At 49.0% G+C, this 20,859-nt stretch overlaps 1 protein-coding gene across 15 annotated transcripts in view; it reads right to left on the reverse strand.

Moving 5' to 3' along the window:
* AGAP1 (ArfGAP with GTPase domain, ankyrin repeat and PH domain 1) overlaps positions 1-20,859 on the reverse strand; it is a 559,516-nt gene that overhangs the window by 196,356 nt on the left and 342,301 nt on the right. For all 15 annotated transcript variants that reach the window (XM_067740138.1, XM_067740144.1, XM_067740143.1 and 12 more), the window contains one exon: positions 8,675-8,779. In XM_067740138.1, the coding sequence (XP_067596239.1) occupies positions 8,675-8,779 (105 nt within the window). The remainder of the gene's footprint in view (positions 1-8,674; positions 8,780-20,859) is intronic.

Below are 20,859 nucleotides of genomic sequence, written 5' to 3' on the forward strand. Positions count from 1 at the left end.
CCCATCCTCGACAAAGCCCCGCACACAGGGCTTATCCCTTCAGGCCCAGAAGCAGGAGACACACTTGGGATTTTCGGTGCTTCTGAGAGCTGTCTCCTGCCATCTGAGAAACTCTTGCAGAAACACCTGTCGCGGTCCAATGTACTTGTCACGGCCCGATGTACCGCTTACAAACCCTTTCCCACTTGTCTAAACAGGCAGTGAGACGAGAGAACAGAAGTGCTCATCTGTTGCCATACAGCTCCAGACCTTTGCTCCCTGATACCTACGTATTTTCCTAACCTCCTTTACCTGGATTGTTCTGGGTTCCAACACTCTTCTAAGATTTTATGGCATCCGTATCATGCCATTTGTGTGTGTGTTCTCTTCCGACCCCGACGTAAGCTAATCTATTCTTAGGGAGGTCTAGCTGTGCAATGTGGGTGGCTTTCTCCGTCTCAGTCTCACCAGAATTTTTAAAGCAGAGCCAGGATCACCAAGGACAGGTTTGGAGCCCAGGGCCCTAGGAGCACAGACTTGACATGAAGCTACTGAGCAGCCATGCTCCCTGCCACGTGGCCCCTACGTACGGGCCTGTGTGCTGAGCCCATGCTAGCCCTGGGCAGACGGGGGACTGGGCACAGTCCTTGCCCTTGGTGAGGCTACACCAGACGAAGCGGTACAGACGCGAGAGGCGCCAGGACAGGTGGGCAGCCTGGGAACCAGGTGTACCTCCAGCGGACAAAGGGCATGAAGGTCCACCTGCATGACGAGCATCAGACCAGAAACACAAGAAGCCAGACTGGAGAGGAACGTTCAGACCGAGGACGGCTTCCGGCACTGCGGCTTCTACAGGGGTAGCAAGATCCCGTAATCATTCATCACAGAATGATGCAGGTCGACTGCCGCGGTGTGACACAGCCAGGACACGCCAGACAGCATCTTCTCAGAAAGAAAGGGAGGCCTGACTTCTCTCTCAGGGTTATCAGTCATTCCATGACTCAAAGCTTCTACATCTGGAAATCTGGGCTTGGAATCTGTCTGTCTAGCCCTGTAGCCTGGCTTCTGCAATGTTCTGGGGAAAACAAGGGAGAGGTTTTCCGAGTGTAACTCAATTCACCGCCTCAAGAGACAGGGGTCTCCCTTCACGGGTGTGCAGCGGGCTGAAGGGACAGATTCTTAGTGAATCCTCAATCCTCAAGTAAAACGTCCCCATTTTATGTGAGGATTGTGTTGTTTTATTTTTTACTTTTTTTACTTTTGGCCGCACCTTGCAGCTTGTGGGATCCTAGTTCCCTGACCAGGGATTGAACACGGGCCTCGGCAGTGAAAGCGGAAGAGTCCTAACAATTGGACTGCCAGGGAATTCCCAGGATTGTTATTTTAAATGACACTTACCAGCAGTGGGTACAGGCAGGAGTTGTTCTTACAACAAATGGTATCTTCCTTTTCACCTTTAACTATTTCTTTTGAGAAGCATACCTACTTGGAAAGCATCTCACATCTTTTTGTTATTTTGGCATCAGTATCAGTAAACAAGTGGATTTTTCTGCCTGACTTTGAAACTAGAAACATACTGCAATCAGCATTCCGATGACAAATTCAGAGTTCAAGTCCATGGGGGAAAAAACAAGGAAATGTCAGCAACCTGCAGAATCCAAGGCTTTGTGGAGCCGGAGAGTCTAAGGCACTTGATTAGGAATGAATGTCCTGTAAGAAGGAAAAGCCCAGTTCTGCAGGGCAGGGAGAAATGACAGCACCCCAGCTGCTGCTATAACTCAGGCAACATACAGAATGGGAAAGAAATCCAGGAGGGAGGATTTCAAAAGTGTGAGCAACTCAAGCACATGTCAGCCAGGTGGGCTGTCCACACCTGCCACGTGTGCTCAGGAGGAAGCTGGGAGAACCCCCCTGGTCTGGGCACCATAAAGTCCTTGGCTTGACCTGCGGCCAAGAGAGAACTCTTACAAGTCCATTTAGGAATCCCCCCCCCACACCCCTTTGCCAGCAGGAATTTCAGCTGTGCCCTCGACGGCAGCTCCTTCGACACGGAAGATGAATGGGTGGCGATGCTGAACTGTGCAGCCCCGAGGTCCAAGTTCCTTCTCATTATCCTCTCCATTTCTCTATCAAGGTGCTCCCTAAGGCTCACATTCAAGTCCATAGAAAGGGAATTCAAGGATCTCAGAACAGGCTGCCTTTCACCCACCCAGACTAGAAACCAGCAAAGTGTCACGAAACCTCGGGACACTAAGACGGGTCTCCCCCGCAAAAAGTTAAGCAGGTAGGGCTTTTTAAAGGTCTTGTAGTTGTACAATTTTCTCCGAGGATCAAAAAAATACAGACCACGGAGCAGCAGCAGAAGTCAACAGCTTGCTTTTTATTTATTTATTTACTTTTAAAGTGTGTTTATTTGTCTATTTTTGGCTGTGTTGGGTCTTCGTTGCTGCACGCAGGCTTTTCTCTAGTTGCGGCGAGCGGGGGCTACTCTTCGTTGCAGTGCGTGTGCTCCTCATGGCGGTGGCTTCTCTTGTTGCGGGGCACGGGCTCTAGGGCACAGGCTCAGTAGTTGTGGCGCCCGGGCTCAGTTGCTCCGCAGCATGTGGGATCATCCCGGACCAGGGCTCGAACCCGTGTCCCCTGCATCGGCAGGCGAGTTCTTAACCACTGCGCCACCAGGGAAGCCCAACAGCTTGCTTTTTACTATTTCAGTCTTATTTATATATTTAGGGCTGTCTTTGCAAAATGCCACGTGGAGATGAAAGAGCAGTTAAGCTGGTCAGTCCTGAAGCTCGGGTGACCAGCTTCTCCCAGTTGCCTGGGACTTCCCAGGTTTTAGCACTGGACGTCCTGCATCCTAGGAAAACCAGGGCAGTCGATACTCTACAACGCCAAAGCAGCTTCGTTATCTTGGTTGAGTTTTCTATGTGTTATCTAAACTGCGCTCTAGGTTTTATTTAATTTAATAACAGCATCTTGAGAAAGAAAGACGAATCAAATCAACTGGCTTGTTTTCTGAGCCCGGGTCTTCGTCTTACCATGAAACTGATCCCACCCAGCAACTCCAAACTTGGAATGGGGTTGTCCTTAGAAGTCCAACTGACTCTGCGAGCCTCCATTCGCTAGGGGTTCCTGGTGACAATTTCAGACGCACACACCCTTAAGAGTCTGAAGTGATCTTGAGAAGACAGTAACAGCAAGCATGCCCTTGCAGTTAAAGGATTCTTTCTCTGGATTTCCAGAGCAGACGCTGTGCAGCCAGTTTCTCGATGTCTACCTTAAAACGCACACTGAGAAGAAATGAAGCCTGACTGTATGCAGAAGGGTAGGATGTGCGAGCTGAAGCTTCGCAGGCAAGTTCCACCTTCTGAAAAGGCGGCAGCCCAGGTCCACCACAGACCAGGCGCTGATACACTCAGTTACAGAGACAATGCCACGGACCTGTGGGTTCCTTCAGTCCTCCCCCACCGGCTGCTCTGCTCAGCTATTCGGCCCCTGCCATCAGACCGCACGGCTATCCTTCCCCAGCGCGGGAACCACCGATCTTTAGGAACACCTAGGCTGAAATCCACCATCACTTCTTCCTCCTATGCCTGCATCTCCTCCTCTCTACCTACAATGCAGGAGGGAGGGGGACCCCATGAGCCCAAGCCAGCCACTGCTGACGGCCCCCGAGCCCCTGGGGAAGAGCGGAAGCAGGCCAGGAGGGGTGGCAGTGGGCGAAGGGTGGGGTTGAGACTTCACGGACCACAGAGTGAGTAAATCTGGGGTCCAGAGGCATCGCTGATATCAACTTGTAGGGAACTTTCTCCGTCTGGGTGGGATCAATGTTTGGCCCACTTTCCCTCTCATTTCCAGATGATCACTTCGTATGATCTGGCCACACACAGGCGATTCTACTCCACTGCCCGGAGAGGGTCTCTCCTCCCTAAGAGAAGTGTTTAAGGTTTTCAACAACAGGAAACATGCCTGGGGTGAAAAAGCTTCCTTCAATGATGTCTATCTACGGTACAGGGAAGGCTTAGGGACACCTGTGCTACAGAAATGGCAGAATGAGGCCAAGCTGTGTGTCAGAGGGACCAAGGATTTGGGGCCCCTAAATAATCTGTGTAGGAGCTGAGATGAGGCTTGGGGTGAAAACCAGAAAGACACGTCCGGGATGATGCCATCGAACTGGGCCGACTTTGAGGGCTTGGGAAGAAGATGTGGCTGGGAAAGGGTGTGCCAGAAGGGAACTCTGAAGCTGCGGTGACCAGTGGGAAGTGATGTCCTGGGGACACCACCCGAGGTCCCTTTCTATTAATCTTGTGCATGTGAGCTCTGAGGGGGACAGGCCATCCAGGGCACCAACGTCAGATTCCCTGGCAGCTGACCCATTCCAAGCACTCGGTGAACTTGGTCTCACACCAACCCCACTGCCGGCTGCAAAGCTGAGGCCCCCCAGTTTCATGACTGCCAGCCTGTTTCTTAAGCCCCAGTTTCTGACAAGCCAGAGCATGTCATCCTGCTAGGATTCCACAAGCTGGGCACACAGCTGGGGCCACACACTGACTGTTTATTTTGTCCAAAGGCTGGGTCTGTTTTCTACCCCACCAACGCGTGCGAGAGATCTGCTGGGATTAAAACTTGTGGTTCGGGTCCAAAGGATGATCTTTACATAAACACTTCCACAGACACCTGTGTAATAAGGAAACCGTATCTGTTTCCCTCAAGAATAGAAATGACCTCCTCTGGGAGATCTTTTTTTTTTTTCGGTACGCAGGCCTCTCACTGTCACAGCCTCTCCTGTTGCGGAGCACAGGCTCCGAACGCGCAGGCTCAGCGGCCATGGCTCACGGGTCCAGCCGCTCTGTGGCATGTGGGATCTTCCTGGACCGGGGCACGAACCCGTGTCCCCTGCATCGGCAGGCGGACTCTCAACCACTGCGCCACCGGGGAAGCCCCCCTTTTTTTTTTAAAGGAAGTGGTCAGTCTCCCGCTTCCACAGCGCCCGAAGTAAGTTAAAGGTAGAGCCCAGTGCTGCTGGAGCATCCTGTCCAAGAAAACATCTGAGAAAACCATCATTGCTGGCAGCCCAGGGGAGCTGAAGGGGTGATGCGGCGAGGCTGGGGAAGGAGAGGCTTGTGGGGCAGGCCGCTCGGTCCAGCAGCAAACTCCGTACCCTGTCATAAACTCTTGGCCTTGCCTGCCTGCCGGTCCAGGGACACTGGTCAGGGTGGTCATCTGGGATTTTAAATCGGCTAGCTAACGAAGGAGCTGTCTAGATCAGCCCCTGCAGAGGGGGTCCAGCCTTACAGACCACGCTCTCTGATGCAGGCAACACTCTGCAGGTGACGCACCTTGACTGCAATAGAACAATTCAGGGCCCTCACCACGCTGGCCTGTTTCCCCACAAGCTTGATTCAGTCGTTTACTCTTGCTCCAGTCCTCCTCGTGTGCAAGACCCCGCCGAGACCCTTGGGTTCGGCAGGACACCACGTCGAAGGTGACTCGTGATAGAGTCAGGGTCCAGCCTGATGCAGTCCGTGTGCAGTGCCTGTGCGCACAGGAAATGAATGCCTGTCCACCAAGAGGAGAGCCACACGGCCACAGGTCAGTGCTGGTTTGAAGGGGCCGCTGGGGCTGCTACAGGCCCCACCTAACATCTGTTTGAATGATACACGTTTTGTGTATCTCAAGCCTATTGCTCTCAGACGCCCAACCCCACCCCATTACAGGCGCATTACCTTACTGGAATCCCACCCTCCAAAAAGCATGCCAGTTTCCTTTTTGGTAAATAAATTACCTCATCGCCAAAAGTTACGAGGATACACGGGAGCTGGCACAGCTATTCCACCAAAAGGACAAACACAATCTTTGTAGAAAACTATCTGAAACTGTCAGACTGTTTAGCCAAGTTCTTTTCCTTGGCTCCCTGGAGAGGAACAGGCTGTAGGTTCTGCTACTTGAGATCAATGCAGGTCCCCTGCTCCATGGCCAGTACGAGGGTGATGACCGACAGTACTGAAACCCAAAGCCACCAACCTGGGCAAGATTTCCCCAACATTTAACCACTTAGGTCGTCAGCACAAGTGGCCAGTAAGCTTAGCGGTCCTTCTGCCGTAATACATCTCGGAGATAACCAGGGAGTGAGTGATAGTGTGGTCAGTGTTGGAGACCATTTGGTTCTATCACCTTTTGAAATTTTCCAGACCCATTCTCCATGACGCAGAACTTTGGGACCCGAGTTAGCAACACATCTGCATGCTCCCAAATTTCTTATTAAGGAAAGTCAGGATTCTGCCCTTGGACATCCCCTTGAATACCTCCTCCCATCTGGAACCAAAGAATGCCAGTCTAACTCAGCTGCTGGGGATCTGTAGCTCCCAACAACTTAGACTAGAACAGATCCGTTCCAGGTACCTGCCAGAGAATATACCTGAAACTCAAAACTCAAAATATACCTTCACCCAAAGCTTAGCTGTATAGACAAAATCGGTGAAGGATTACAATGAAGGCCATGCCACCCCGTCATGCTCCAGTAATTCAGATCCACTTCTATATTAAGCCACTCCCTTAGGGAACTGTGTCCCTGCATCAATAATTCCAGTTCCCAAGAGACTGGCATTAACTGAAATGCACTTTAAAGTGACACTGGCTCTTGCTTGCCCTACAATTACATAACAAAGCCCCACTGTGCTCCTTTGCTGGATTCCAATAATATCCATGCGTACATAGGAAAAAAAAAAAGCCGGCACTGAGGGCCGTGAGAAGCAGCAGACTGTGTGGGAGAATGTTTGAAGAACCGATGCTGATTACGTCACCAAGAGGTTGAGATGAAAAGTAAGTGGGCATCAGCCCTCCTACAGGAATGTTCCGGTACCATCTTTTGTTGTTATCATCTTTCCCCCTTGGCAAGTAGGAGCAAATGCCCCTCTGATGGCACGTGAGCTTAGCAGGTGAGCGTAAGGTGACTTAAGATGCATCGTCAATCAGATCTCACATTTTTTACTTCCCAGCAAGAAGATGGTGATTGCACGTCTCCCTCTAAGTAACATAAAGCAAATGGGTCAATAATTAGGCTTCGCTCTCTGACGGGGTCTTTGGAAGAACTACGCCAGTGAAAAAGGGCCGCCTCCTTGCTGATGGGGCAGCTCTGCGGAGAGAACCCCAAAGACCTGGAGAGGGACAGGACTGCCACAGGCAGGCCTCATGGGATGGTATTAAGTCTCTGATTTGGAGGTCACTGGAGAAGCAGGCAGACTCTACTCCCCAAATAACCCCAAATAAATCAAGCACAAAGGAATTTCCTCTGTAAAAGAAGGAGTATATATCTCAAAAGTCTACTTAATGGTGAAGCATGGGAAGCATTCCATCGACAGGAGAAACACACCAGAGACACCTAAAGAAACGTGCTTTTGAACACGGTTCAGAAAGGTGAAGCCACTGCTGTAAGACAAGAGGGAAAAGGGCAATTCACCCCAGCAAGCAAATTACACAGCGAGGGTACCGTCTGTTACCCATCCTATTGGAAAGGTTTCTGAAAAAGGGAAATGTTCCTGAGAGTGCAGGGGAAAAAGCCAGAGGAGATGAACTGATACCGTCTTTCCAGGAATTTGGCACTACATACCCAAAGCCCATAAAAGCATACACTGTTCAACTCAGGAAGGCTACGGCTAGGAATCTGCGGGAAATGGATGAGGACACAGAAGTGTCAAAAGAAGACACTGATTAGAGTTACTTACAACAGCAAAAATCATTCAAAATGTACATTTACTGCCAGATGTCTGTTCTGGAGATGCTGTTAAGTCAATTAGGGAGGGCACACGTGCAGAATGAATGCTATATAACTATTTAAAATGGTGGCATACATTTGCTGATATGGGAAGGTGCCTACGATCTTGCATCGTCTAGGAGAGCAGGCCACGTGCCATGTGCACAGGGGGGCTGCATGCTTGTGGAAGGAAGAAGCACAGAGTGTAGAAATGGCTGGGGACATACACCCCAAAACGCGAGCAGTCACATTTTCCAGTGGGTATTTGGGGATTTTCATCTTCTGCAGTACGTTTACTTCTAACTTCTTGCCAATCACCGTGCAATTTTTTTTAAAGTATTTAAAATGAAAAGCTTGACACTGTGATATAATCAAACAACCAGCTAATACTATATATTCTAATCTACGCCTTTGTCTACATCAAGGCAGGTAAACATCACGCAGGATTCAGGGAATGTGTCGTTCTGGAATAGGCGTTACACCCCGCCTTCAGGTTTTACCACTTTCTAAAAGAGCTCACCGTGGGTGGAATGTCTGCTTTCCCCCCACTGATGAAATTAATTGTCTTTTAATCTATCTTATAAAAATCACCAGTATAAGAGATTCTATTACAGAGAAAACGAACTTGCCTCACAAACTGGTATGTGTTCTTATCGGACAATAAAAACTGACTCATGAATTGCATGTAATTCTTGTTTTGGTTCTCAGCGGCTCAAGCGGACCCTGGGTTCCCTAGTCTAGATTTTCAGACAGATCTTTTTTTTCTCCTTTCTCTTTTACTACTTGCTCCTGTCTTTTTACTCTCACTTAAAATTTTTACTCTCATTTAAATACTACTTTAACCTCCAACAGAGCTGAAAGGCTTGACGGTGACTGTGCTGGGACCCCCTCTGCCCCTCACAGCCCAACACCTGCTTCTTTCTCCGAAGGAGCAATACTCACATGTAAACTTGGATGATAGGTCAGCACACCATTGTCACACAGGGTGACGTATTTCTTTTTCCATTCTTTGTTCAGTGACTTGCCACTTCGCTTCAGCAGCATGCCCTGTAAGGAAAAAGGAGGCAGACAGAAATCAATAAATATAAGTTATAAAGTCCTGGGTCCATTCTTTTAAAAAAAGAGCAGGCACATAGGTAACTTTTAAATTGTTAAACTTTCATTCTCTCTATGCCATCTTAAAATGGAAAGGACACATTTGTAGCCTGGTCATTGGATTTTCTCCTTTCTTTTTCATACGATATATTTATAGTCAACCAATTTCCTTTTGTGTATGTGTGTGTAGAACCTACCTTTCTGCCATTAATGAGTGCCAAGATACGCCATTGGTTCAACAGATATGATACAAACCGTCCTGCTGTGCTACACCACACCTTTTCTTATAACTAAGTTACAAGCACATGGAGCCCCTAAAGGTATTAAAAAGGAACCTGCATTGCCTTTTCTAAAAATAAGACAGTAACCATATTCTTACCTTATGATATTTACAAATAACATTCTTTTATAGTTTTTCATTTCAGATCTGAATTTATTAAAAATGAAATTCCATTTGCAAACTTAGCAACGGCATTCAATAGATGAACTGTGTATAATTTCCTTTAACCCATTTTTAATGAAATCACATTAGGGCTTCTTGAAAACCATTCAAAACTGGAAACCAACACGCTTCTGAAGTATATTTGATCCAGTCTTCCTTAGATGACTGATGAGAATTTATGCTTGTTTTAACTACCAATTCCCAGCAAACCTTCTGCCTTGTTTGTAGGTTTTCCTGAGTTAAGAAAACCGAAGGCAGCCCTGAGCTCTGCCAGGCCCAGCACCTCGACTCTGCACTTTCTCTCTCCCTTTTGGCGCTTCGCGCCTTCCGTACTCAGTCAATTTCAACTTGAGCTTTCACATCTGGGTTCGTCTAACTCCTGTTCACGGAAAAGAAGGAAAACAGAAGAACCTCCTTCCTTGCCCTTCCTCTTGCTGCCCATTTATAAACCTACATAATGATGATTATGACTGAGAACACATAAGACTAATGCTAGTGAATTCACCCAGATGGAGGCAGAAAGAATGTTGTAAGTTTGAGATAGAATCCGACACCTTAAAGAAGCAGAGGCATCCTGAGTCCCCTTGGGAATTTTTACCAGCCTCCATCCACCTCCTGACTCTCTTGATCGGAACCAAAATACAAGAAAAAAATCAAGTAAGCATTTTTTATGCAATAGAATTAAGTTCCAATTAATTACCAATATTGTGACATTAGTTTTACACCAAAGTTTACAAATATAATGGATTATGAACCAACTCGGGACTCTGACCACAAAGGTTTATTGTCGCTAAAGAAAATATTTCAAAGTTTGAGGCAACCCACAAGTAAACCTTTGGAAGAGCATTTCTTTCCAAGTTCTTACTTAAAGAAAGCACGTGACATAAAGTTGCAGACCTTGATTTCTTGGAATCCCAACCAATATACACCAAACATGGCACTGAGACCAACAAAGGGAAGCAGGCCCAGAGGAAAATTTTACTTACAAACCAAGGCGACGCAAGTTCCAGGACACAGTAAGAACCAGTGGGAGAGGGGTGGTCACCACTGGTGACAGTGAATTAGTGACAATGAAAAAGCAACACTTAAAATCATCAAATGTCCCTCCCTGGTAGGATTTCTAAGATATTAAAACTTAGCACAATAAAACGTGACACAAGTTCTCCTGCAGGCTCACATTTTCCCACCACCATCCATTGTAGCTGGAATCCCAACAATACCAGGCGCTGGGGTTACTACGTGTCACTGGTGGCTGAGAGCTGCCCTGGGCCTCAGAAAGCTTTTCCTCCGGCCTCAAACGAAATGCAGGCCTCAGGTCACGCCCCGGGGCTCCGTGCAGAGGGACGTACAGAAGTCTCTCAGCTAGCACGTGGGCACTTTCAAGAGCAAATCCTACGCTCCCCGGTGAAAGGTATAAAGACTTATTTCTTAAGGGAATAAAGGGGAAATTTATCAGGAGGCCATGTGAAGAGACGACGTCATAGTTTTCTGGGAAATTAAATTAGGCCAATTTGTTTGGTCCTAGGAAAACTTAATGTCTTGTTGAAAAAAAAAAATCCAAGTCTTGACAAATCTTGTTGAAAAAAGAAAATTCAAATCCAAATCTTGATTATTCAAATGCTGCACCATTCAGCAGACCTGAACACCCTGGTGGCCTAGGAACCATATTTCTGCCCTTAAGTCCTGGCCCCAGCTGGGTTTATTATCCCACCCCTCACAGCCCACCCCAAGACTGCAGTAGAGACTGAACCGATTGGCCGCCTGGCTCCCCACGTCATGCTGCACGCAAGATGGGGTCGCCCAGCTGCTGGTCTGGGCAGAGCTGGACCAGGGAAGGCACACTTTTCTTTCAGTGGCTTGAGCGCTAGCAGGTGCTGATGCGTTTCTAAGTGTCGTCATTTTTCTCTCTCTCACTCGCTCCCCATAGGAAGCAGGGCAGGGGTAGCAGTTATGACGGCTCCCTCGTTACAGACGTGTACTCTGACCACAGAGGTAAGGGAGCTCGTTAGTGATGGGAAGTGACAGGACCAGCCTCCGTGCTCTCTTCATTCCTGCCATTACACGGGGCTGCTAAGCTCTGGCCTGTGGGCAATGACCACAATGGTCAAACTGACCAGTGTCCCCACCACTGCCTGGCCTACAGCCTTCAGTCTCGAAGCACCAGCTCGTCCTCCCAGGGCACAAAACCCAAACCTGAGAGCGGCGGGTCACCCAGGATCCTGGCCGGCACCTCCAGTCCGGTCCCTCTCTGGAGAGGGCACTGAGAATCCAGGATCGCAAGGGAATATAAAATACCAGTAGCACTCGGGCTGGTATTTTACTTTCACGCAGTGAAAGAACAGGTAAGCACCATTCTAACGTGAACAAATTCAGATCTGTTCCTGAAAATACGCTGTATATGGGTCCAGAGGAAGGGGTTTCTGTTTGCAAATCTTCAGAGTACCCTGAAAATGCCCTAAACTCTGAGTGTCCTGGAGAGAGGGGAGACCGGGACGAGGATTTATGGAAGCAAATCTCCAGCTTTACTAAAAGATCCCAGGAAGCGGGTGGTCAGGCTGTTGCAAGTGGAGAAGGCCAGACCTCTTGATGGGGTGGAGAAGGTCAACGACGCATAGCGGAGCCAACGGTCCAGGAACGGCGCCCCGGACTGAGCAGGGAACGCAGGGTCCGCATCTGCGTTTCCAGATTTCCTGATGACCCAAGAGAAGAAGAAAAACTGGAGCTTTAAGTGACGGCTCCTTACTTTAGAATGTCAGCAACGGATTATACACCATCTGCGTGTAATTCAGGCCAAACCCGACACGTCTGCAGGCCAGACGCAGGCACCTCTGTGTCTGCGACCTCCGGCCAAGAGTTAGCAGAAGGCGGTAGCGGGGTCTGGACCAAGGTGCTGGCCCTCCCACGGCTGGGCCACGTGGGACCTCCATCCTATCACCCAGACGGCAGCCATCCACAGGCTTGCACTTCCTGGAAGGGGAGTCCCGGGAAAGCCCAGGGCTGTGGATTAATGCCCACAGCTCTGGACGTCAGGGTCCACTTCTGCACTTACATGTGTGAACCTTTAGAAAAGGTCATGCAAAACACTAGGAGAAACCAGCAAACTGTGTGGTCTCTCCATAAATAGTAAGAAGAGCCCCACCCTGAAAAACACGACGAGACGCGAGGTCTGTGATGAGTCGAGGGCGTGGGAGGCAGCAAAGCAGGATGAACTTCTGTAATCAGAGGTTTAACTGAAGTTCAAATGAGGAGACTCAGGAAACAGCTTCTGTGGATTAAAGATGTGTTTCCTTTTGCTTTCTTTCCATTTTTTTTCTTAAATTAATTCTGAACCCTGATTTTTAGAGAGTATTTGTATCAAGTGGGAATCACAGAATTTCAGAATCACAGGAGACTCTGGAAGTCAAACCATTCCATCCTGAATCTGCTAGACCAATATTTGTGCTTGATCCCTGCCCGGGGTCACCCTGCTCAAGAATCCCTGGGGACAGTGAACCCATGGGCCTGGACCCCTAGAGCTGCCTGAGCAGGGCTCCGCTGCCCTCCGGGGGCCGAGCCTGGTCTGTAACTCTGGAGTGCAGCCTGCCCCCAGCATGCCCTTCTTTTCAGGGACCAAGGACAGTTGCCACAAAGATCCAATGAGATGTCACACAGCTACACAGCCAAGCCCGTTCTTAGCCCCAGACTCCTCCCAAAGCAAAAGGTTCCAGCGCTCTGACATGGTGAGACTCTCCTCTTGAGCACAGGTAGCATCCCCCAAAGTGCTGAAGGGAGAGAACCTATCACCTCCCTTTAGGACAAACTTCTACCGATGAAGCAGGATGCTCTAACATGCTAGCAGCCCCTCACTGCAGGCTGAGCCCCTAGACTGGATCCCCCACGCTTCTGCCATCCCAGACTTACACAATTTCTACTCTAACTACCAGGAAAATGGAAAACCCTAAAAATAGTTCATTTTAAACTTTTGAAGGACACGAAGCCCTGATCCCACAAGCTAGAAGATGACAGAGGCCGGAAGGCGCTCTGCCAGAGACACACGGGTGGGCAGCTCCCATCAGCGAGTGTAAATGGCCCTTCTGATTCTAAGTCGCTTTGATTCTGTGTGACCCAGGGCAAAACCACACGGCGGAATGTCAAAATGTATACTTGGTCTATCTTTCAGATGCCACTTTTGTACATGTAAAAACGATTTCCTGTTTAAGATCGTTTCTTGTGGACCAGCTATCCCAGTGTAGACGTCAATTACAGTTAATGCTTTATTTGAATTTCGTATGGCTTATGCATGTTTTTAAAATTTTTTATTTCAAAACAATATTGGGCTCATTGTGAGCCGGATGCTGCTCTAAGAGCCTTAGAAGTATTAACTCACTGAAAGCTTATGACGACCTGATGGTAATTACTATGACTATCCCCATTTTACAGATGAGGCCACTGAGGCACAGAGAGGCTATGTAACTTGCCCAACTCACACAGCCAGCTTGGTAGCTGATTTCAAGACAGCTTCCAATGCGCCAGGCTTCGTGTCCCTGTGTAAATCAGCCCACACTGACTCAGGGGTGCCTGAGACTCACTTTAACCAACAGTAGCAGCTGCAGTGATGCTACCTACACTGGGTTTAAACCTTAAGAAATCCTGGCAGCTTCTGCTTTGGGGAGCTCTGGCCAAGAAGCCATGCTGTGCTCTGTCCATAGTTCTGAACCACAGAATTATGAGAAATAATAATAGTTTTTTCAAATCATTAGGGATTGGGGTAGAGTGTTAGGCAAAAAGAGACTAGAAAAACAGAACTAGCGTCCTGCATTGCTGTAACAAAAATCAAAAACACATGTCCCTGGCTTGCAACCAGGCAGCTGGCTGAGGCTGGCAGGGACTGAACAGCTGGAAGGACCGTGAGCAAAGTGCTCCCTGAGGTTGGAGAAAGGGGTCCACCTTGCGTGCTGGCAGGACGGACAGTTAGCAGACCTGCTCCCTGTGGGAACGTGCAGCACAGCCAGGATGCGCAGGGAACCCCTGCACGGACCTGGCTAAGATTTCCGAGCAGAATGCCAAACACGCTAACTGCTCTGATGAGCTCTGATGAGTCTGGGAGGAGGGAGAGGAGATCGAGGTAGTTTACAAGCAGAATTAGAAAAAATATTTCTGATTTAAAAACCTCACTGGACCAGACCACGAGAAAAACTGTTTCCCAATCCCAGCTTCTCCTGCAGTAGAAAACTCTGAGAGTAAGAACTGGCCTCAGAACAAAGATCGAATCCAGGGAATGGCAGGGGTATGATCTCAGAATAAAGACCCCACCAAGAGTGTGGCAGTCAGACCCCCTTCTTGAGAACTCAGAAAGATTTCAGGTAGACCTTTCCCATTACCAGAAGACCTACGGATTAGAGACAGGAACCTGTGGATTGGCTTTTGCCTAATGGACCAAATTTGTAATTTGATACAAAGGACACCCACAAAGCTTTTAAAGGAATTACACCACTTTGGATTAAAAAGCACAGAGGGGACTTCCCTGGTGGCGCAGTGGTTGAGAGTCCACCTGCCAATGCAGGCGACTCGGGTTCAAACCCTGGTCCGGGAAGATCCCACATGCCACAGAGCAACTAAGCCCGTGCGCCACAACTACTGAGCCTGCGTGCCACAACTACTGAAGCCCGTGCACCTAGAGCCTGTGCTCCGCAACAAAGAGAAGCCACCGCCATGAGAAGCCCGCGCACTGCAACGAAGAGTAGCCCCTGCTCGCCACAACTAGAGAAAGCCCGCGCACTGCAACAAAGACCCAATGCAGCCAAAATAAATAAACAAACAAATTTATTAAAAATAAAATAAAATAAAACGCCAGAGAAAAGAGGCCCTGGGCTTTCAACCCAAGTACAGGCTGAGAAAACTACATAGCTGTACACAGGCCATTTCTTATGGAGAAGGAAGGATGACTCAGATAGCAGAGCCCAGGGCCAAGGAGGATGGCCCTAGGAGCAGAACATACCCTGTGCTGTGGACCACTGATATCTACAGGTGTTCTGTCCCTCTCCTCCTTTTTGGAATAAGGTACCTGCTGTGGTTCTCCTGCGCCGGTGTCAGCACCGTGAGTGTGTGCGTGCGTGCGTGTGTGTTTATGCGTATGATAACTTGTCCCTTGAGTACCTGGTCTTCAGATGGAAAGGCCATATCCCAGGAGCCCCATCTACATGTGCACCTGATGTAGATGACAATCTTGGATTCAAGCCTGAGCCAGATGCCATGATGGAATGAGACCTGGTGAATCTGGGGACAGGGTGAGGGTATTTTGCACGTGGGAGGGCAGATCGAAGTAGCTAGTCTCCAAAGATGACCCTCAAAAACTCAGCTCACTCTGTCACCCCAGGCCCTCAGACTCAACTAGTAGAATATGGTGGGAATGATGCTACGGTTCTGGCTGAAGCCTCGAGAAGGCCTGGAAGCTCCTGCTTTTGTGCCCTTGGGAGCCCTCACATCCTTGGAAGAAACTGGACCACTTTTCTAGGGAGACAGTGAGAAGGGAGAGACCCTGAGACTACATGGAGGAGAATCGGGGTCTTGGATACACGATGGTCGTCGACCTGCTGGTGTCAACCCCCAGCCGTAGGAGCCACGTCTGCTGAGGCACCAGATGTGACTGAAGAAATCATCTTGTATGCCTCAGCCCTAGAAGGCATTTTGTGGAGCAGAAACGAGCTGTCCCCAACATCCCTGCTCCAAATTCCTGACCCACAGAGTCACGAGCAATAATAAAATGGTTACTGTTTTAAACCACTATGATTTGGGTTAATTACCAGCAACAGAAAACCAGTGCAGTGGGGCGAGCCGGGAGCGATAGTCTATACTCATAACCGGAAGGTACACCACCTCCCAGTGAGTCATTACACCCTCCAGACCAATTTCAAAGCTTTAACACCTTATACTAGTTTGCATAGTAAGAAATTTAAGGGCTTTGTGACATCTCAAATATTCCTCTTCTCTTACTTAGAAATGGCAAACGTTGACCTAATTCCTACCACCTCATTCATTTACTGATGCATCAGAAAGACTGATTTTTAATGATCTACAACCAAAACATCAGATTCTAGGCAGTCATTTCTTGCTTTTTTGGCTCAGGGAACTTTTTCTATGGTGGAGCAAAGAGTAGAATTGTCTTTTGGATGCAATCTCTTTATTAGTCATGTGTATTCTCTGTGTAGTCCCAAGCGGTCATTGAAAGCCAAAAGCAATGTTATTAAGGGTACAAGCTTTAAATAACTTACAAAGTTAACGTAATGAATGTAAGTGCTACCTGAAATCCATCACTCAGTGCCCGCTGCAGCCCCAAGCTGTGATAAAACACCACTCATAAATTTATATTAAAACCCTGTTCGATAGCAATTATTTACCAACAAAGATTTACTGATTGCATTAGAGACTGGGGGTCTAAAGCAGGCAAATCAGTCTTTGTTTTGAGTTGCAGGGACCAGTGGCGTTGGCGTCTGCGAGCACAGAGATCATCACGACACCGGGGGAACATTTAACAGCCAGCCAGGGTCCTACGAGGCAACGGAGGACCAGCCAGCTGCAGGCTGCGGCACGGAAAGATCAGACCATCGACAGACACGAAGCACTGATCTTTGCTCTGAGGCAGCATTTCTCATCTGCTTTAACAGCCACTGGAGGCCATGCATGCATCTGACTGAAAGCAAAGGAGAGGCCATGTGTGATTCAGCAGTGATATAAATTGAATTATCCTGCTGCACTTGAGGGGGTGCCAACAGCTTCCTAATTACCAAGTTTAAAATGACGATAGTTTTTCCAGGGTTTGAAACGTTCCACACAGGTTCAGAAATGTTTAGCATTTCTGCTTCTAAAAAGGAAGTGCGGTTTGAGTCCTTCTTTGGTTCTACAATGAACACTTGTTAAGGGCGCCTCGGTGACTTCATGATTCGCGTTCTTAGTACTTTTGAGTAGATTCTCATGATAGCAGTTCAAGGTTTTCTATGGAATTTCTAAAATGTCGCAGAGAAAAGCTGGCATCTTTACCTGAGATCCAAAGAGTAAGATCACCAATCATTCGATTTTCACATTTGCATTTAGTACTTTTATTCCCATCAAGATTTTTCCTGTAACATGTATTATACTTGTGGCTTACTTATGCTTTGTTGACTTAAAGAAAAAAAAAAAAAAACTAGGAAAGGGCATCTGGGTGAGTGGTACATTTCATCATTAGAAATTGGGGAAGCACAGGAGTCGGACGACCATACAAGGCACAGGGACATTCTCCCCTGTCAGGGGCTCCTGCAGAAGCCCCTCCGGCTGCGTGTCACTCCCCGCTGTGTCTCCGCCAACAGCCCACTCTTCCAGCATGAAACTTCTCTCCATCCTGTTCCTGCTCTCTCATTACGCTAAGCTGTCCCTTGCAGATAACAAATACACACTTTACCAAGAGTGTGCCTGGACCCAAAGGAGTGGAAATTCACGCACAGAAGTGTCTGTTGCAGGGGGTGAAGTCTGTGCCTGCCTCCCCTCACATCCTTCCATCACTTACACATGGGACCGAGACGACATCAGCAAACTCCCTGTTAGGAGCGTTGGATGTATAATCCTGAGCGTTGGGCTCATCCCCATTTTAACAGGAATCTCAACGCCAGTGCACCCTGCAGAGACTGCTAGCGCTGGGAATTCTGCAGCACTGGGGCTGGCAAAGTCTGGCCTGTGGGCCAAATCGAATCGTCTGCCTCTTTCTGTAAATGAAGTTTCATCGGAACGCAGCCGTGTCCATTCTTACACAGGGCTGCTTTCACCCAGTACAGCTCCGGAGTTGCAGGAAAGACCGCGTGACTTGCAAAACATAAAATACGAGCTATCTGGCCCTTCACAGAAGAAGGTTGCTGAGCCCTGCTACAGGATCTGGAACCACGAAGAAGCAATTGGCAGCCACTGACTTAATTTATTTTATTTTTTAAAAATAAATTTATTTATTTAATTAATTTATTTTTGGCTGCGTTGGGTCCTCATTGCTGCGCGCAGGCTTTCTCTAGTTGTGGTGAGCGGGGGCTACTCTTGGTCGCGGTGCGCAGGCTTCTCACTGCGGTGGCTTCTTTCGTTGTGGAGCACAGGCTCTAGGCACGCAGGCTCAGTAGCTGTGGCTCACAGGCTCTAGAACGCAGGCTCAGTAGCTGTGGCGCGCGGGCTTAGCTGCTCCACGGCACGTGGGATCTTCCTGGACCAGGGCTCAAACCTGTGTCCCCTGCACTGGCAGGCAGATTCTTAACCACTGCGCCACCAGGGAAGTCCCAACTGACTTAATTTAAAGTTGGCAAATTCTGTTCTTTTCGCCCAAGTTCCCATCTTGCATCCTCCCCTTACTCCTGCTGAAGACCCCCTTACACTCTAGCACTCTATGGAAGCTGGGCTCTGGGCTTCCATAACCTCTGCTGAAACACGCATCACCTGGACCCTTAGAATAATGGCGGCTCTGGGCTGAATTACATCCCCCTAAATTTTTATTGTGAAGTCCGAGCCCCCAGGACCTCAGAATGTGACTGCACTTGGAGACGCAGGGCCTTCAAAGAGCCTATGGCTAACGAGGCCTGTAGGGTGGGCCCTAACCCAGCAGGACTGACGTCCTTACAGGAAGAGATTCAGACACAGACACACACGGAGGGAAGACGATGTGAAGACACAGGGAGAAGATGGCCAACCACAAACCAAGGCAAGAGGACTCCAAAGGAGGACATCACCTTTATCTCAGACTTCCAGGCTTCAGGACTGTGAAAAAATAAATGCCTGTTTGTTTTTTTTTTTTTGCGGTGCGTGGGCCTCTCACTGTTGTGGCCTCTCCCGTCGTGGAGCACAGGCTCCGGACGCGCAGGCCCAGCGGCCATGGCTCACGGGCCCAGCCGCTCCGCGGCACGTGGGATCTTCCCGGACCGGGGCACGAACCCGTGTCCCCTGCATCGGCAGGCGGACTCCCAACCACTGCGCCACCAGGGAAGCCCTAAATGCCTGCTTTTAAGGCTCCCAGTCTGTGGAACTGTAACCGAGCAGGACCCTATGGGGTCTCCCCGGGACAGATGCCCTCCCGCCCCACATGTCCACCTGCCCCTTGTCTGTAGAAAAACTTTAATAAAAGTTTTGAATAAATTTAATCAGAGAAGTGAGGAAACGCAGGAAGAAAACAGTCAAGCGAGACCAAGTAATAGTTTAGCCATTAAACAAAGTCAGGGACCTTTAATTCCTCCTCAAGGGCTACAGATACTATTCTAAGTCTTATTCTTTGAGCTGTTTTGCAGACACGGAAACCCACACCAGGTGGGAGAAGTTAACTGCATGCTGCCCACCAGCACACAGACCCCAGATGGGTTGGAACCAGAAGGCTGGTGATGCTGACTCCCGATGACCTCACCACCAACCAATCAGAAGAGTGTCTGTGAGCTGATCACACACCCTCCAACTCCCCTCCCTCACCCCGTCTTTAAAAACCCGTCCCTGAAAGCCAACGGGGAATTCAGGCCGTTAGAGCACCAGCTGCCTAGACTCCGTGCTTGGTGCCCTGCAATAAACGCTGCCCTTCCCCCTTTGCCACAACCCGGCGCCAGGAGCCTGGCTTTAGTGCGGGCAAGGGGACCCGGGTTTGGTTCCGTAACAGTACTTTGTTACGGCAGCCCTGAAAGACTAGTACAACGGTGTGCAAACAAGGTTGTAAGCTGCCGTAGGACAGAGAAAGGGTCTCACCCACCAGCACCCAGCACAGCAGGTAGTACAGCCCGGACCTCACCACGAATGCCCTTCAGGTCCCCACGTCACACAGCATCTTCAGCTCTCAGCTCCCTGCTCGCTCGAGTCTCACTTTTCCTCCCCAGTAGGACGCGTTCCCTGAGTATCCATCAGGCACCTCAAATACAGCACACCCCAACAGACTGGGAATTCTGGGGCGCCAGGTGTGCCTGCCGGGGCTGGCATGCGGTGAGTCCTAAGTAATCACGCCCATTTACAGACGTGCCTGGTTCTAAACTCTCTCCCCAAATCCGGAACGTCTCCAGATAGCCGAGCAATCCATCGCAAACCTAAAACCAAAAACCAAAACGCAGGGAGGGTGTAGCAACCCGCCACTCAATTACGACGCCACTGAATCACATCGGGATGAGGGACCCACCTGCTACAGGTTTAACAGGAAAAAGCAAGTGGGACAAAAATGACAAGACTGTACACCGTGGATCAAAACAGCTTGCGGTTCTAGACGCAGAAAAATACTCTTAAGTCAAAGAAGAAAGTCAGTAACAACCGTTCATTATATGCAAGAAGATAATTCCTATGAAATGGTTTCCCCAGATGCTCCTCAAACAGAACAATTCTAGCAAATTCATACACGTGAGGCTTGGATGTCAGTGTTGGTAAAAGGAGACGGACCAGTTTGACCGGGACCTGCGAGCTCTGCCAGGACTCCACCATTTTAACTTTCCACCTAGTTTAGAATGTTTCCATAGAAACAGCGGGAAGCCCCTCTTAGCTGAGCTCTTTTTTTGAAATAGTAATATCTGCATCCCTAGCCCCCCATCCAGAGGATCTATTATCCCACAAATGGAAGCTTTGCTCCAGCCGGTGGAGGGAGTTG

The sequence above is a fragment of the Pseudorca crassidens genome, chromosome 6, assembly GCF_039906515.1.
Source record: "Pseudorca crassidens isolate mPseCra1 chromosome 6, mPseCra1.hap1, whole genome shotgun sequence".
NCBI lineage: Eukaryota > Metazoa > Chordata > Mammalia > Artiodactyla > Delphinidae > Pseudorca > Pseudorca crassidens.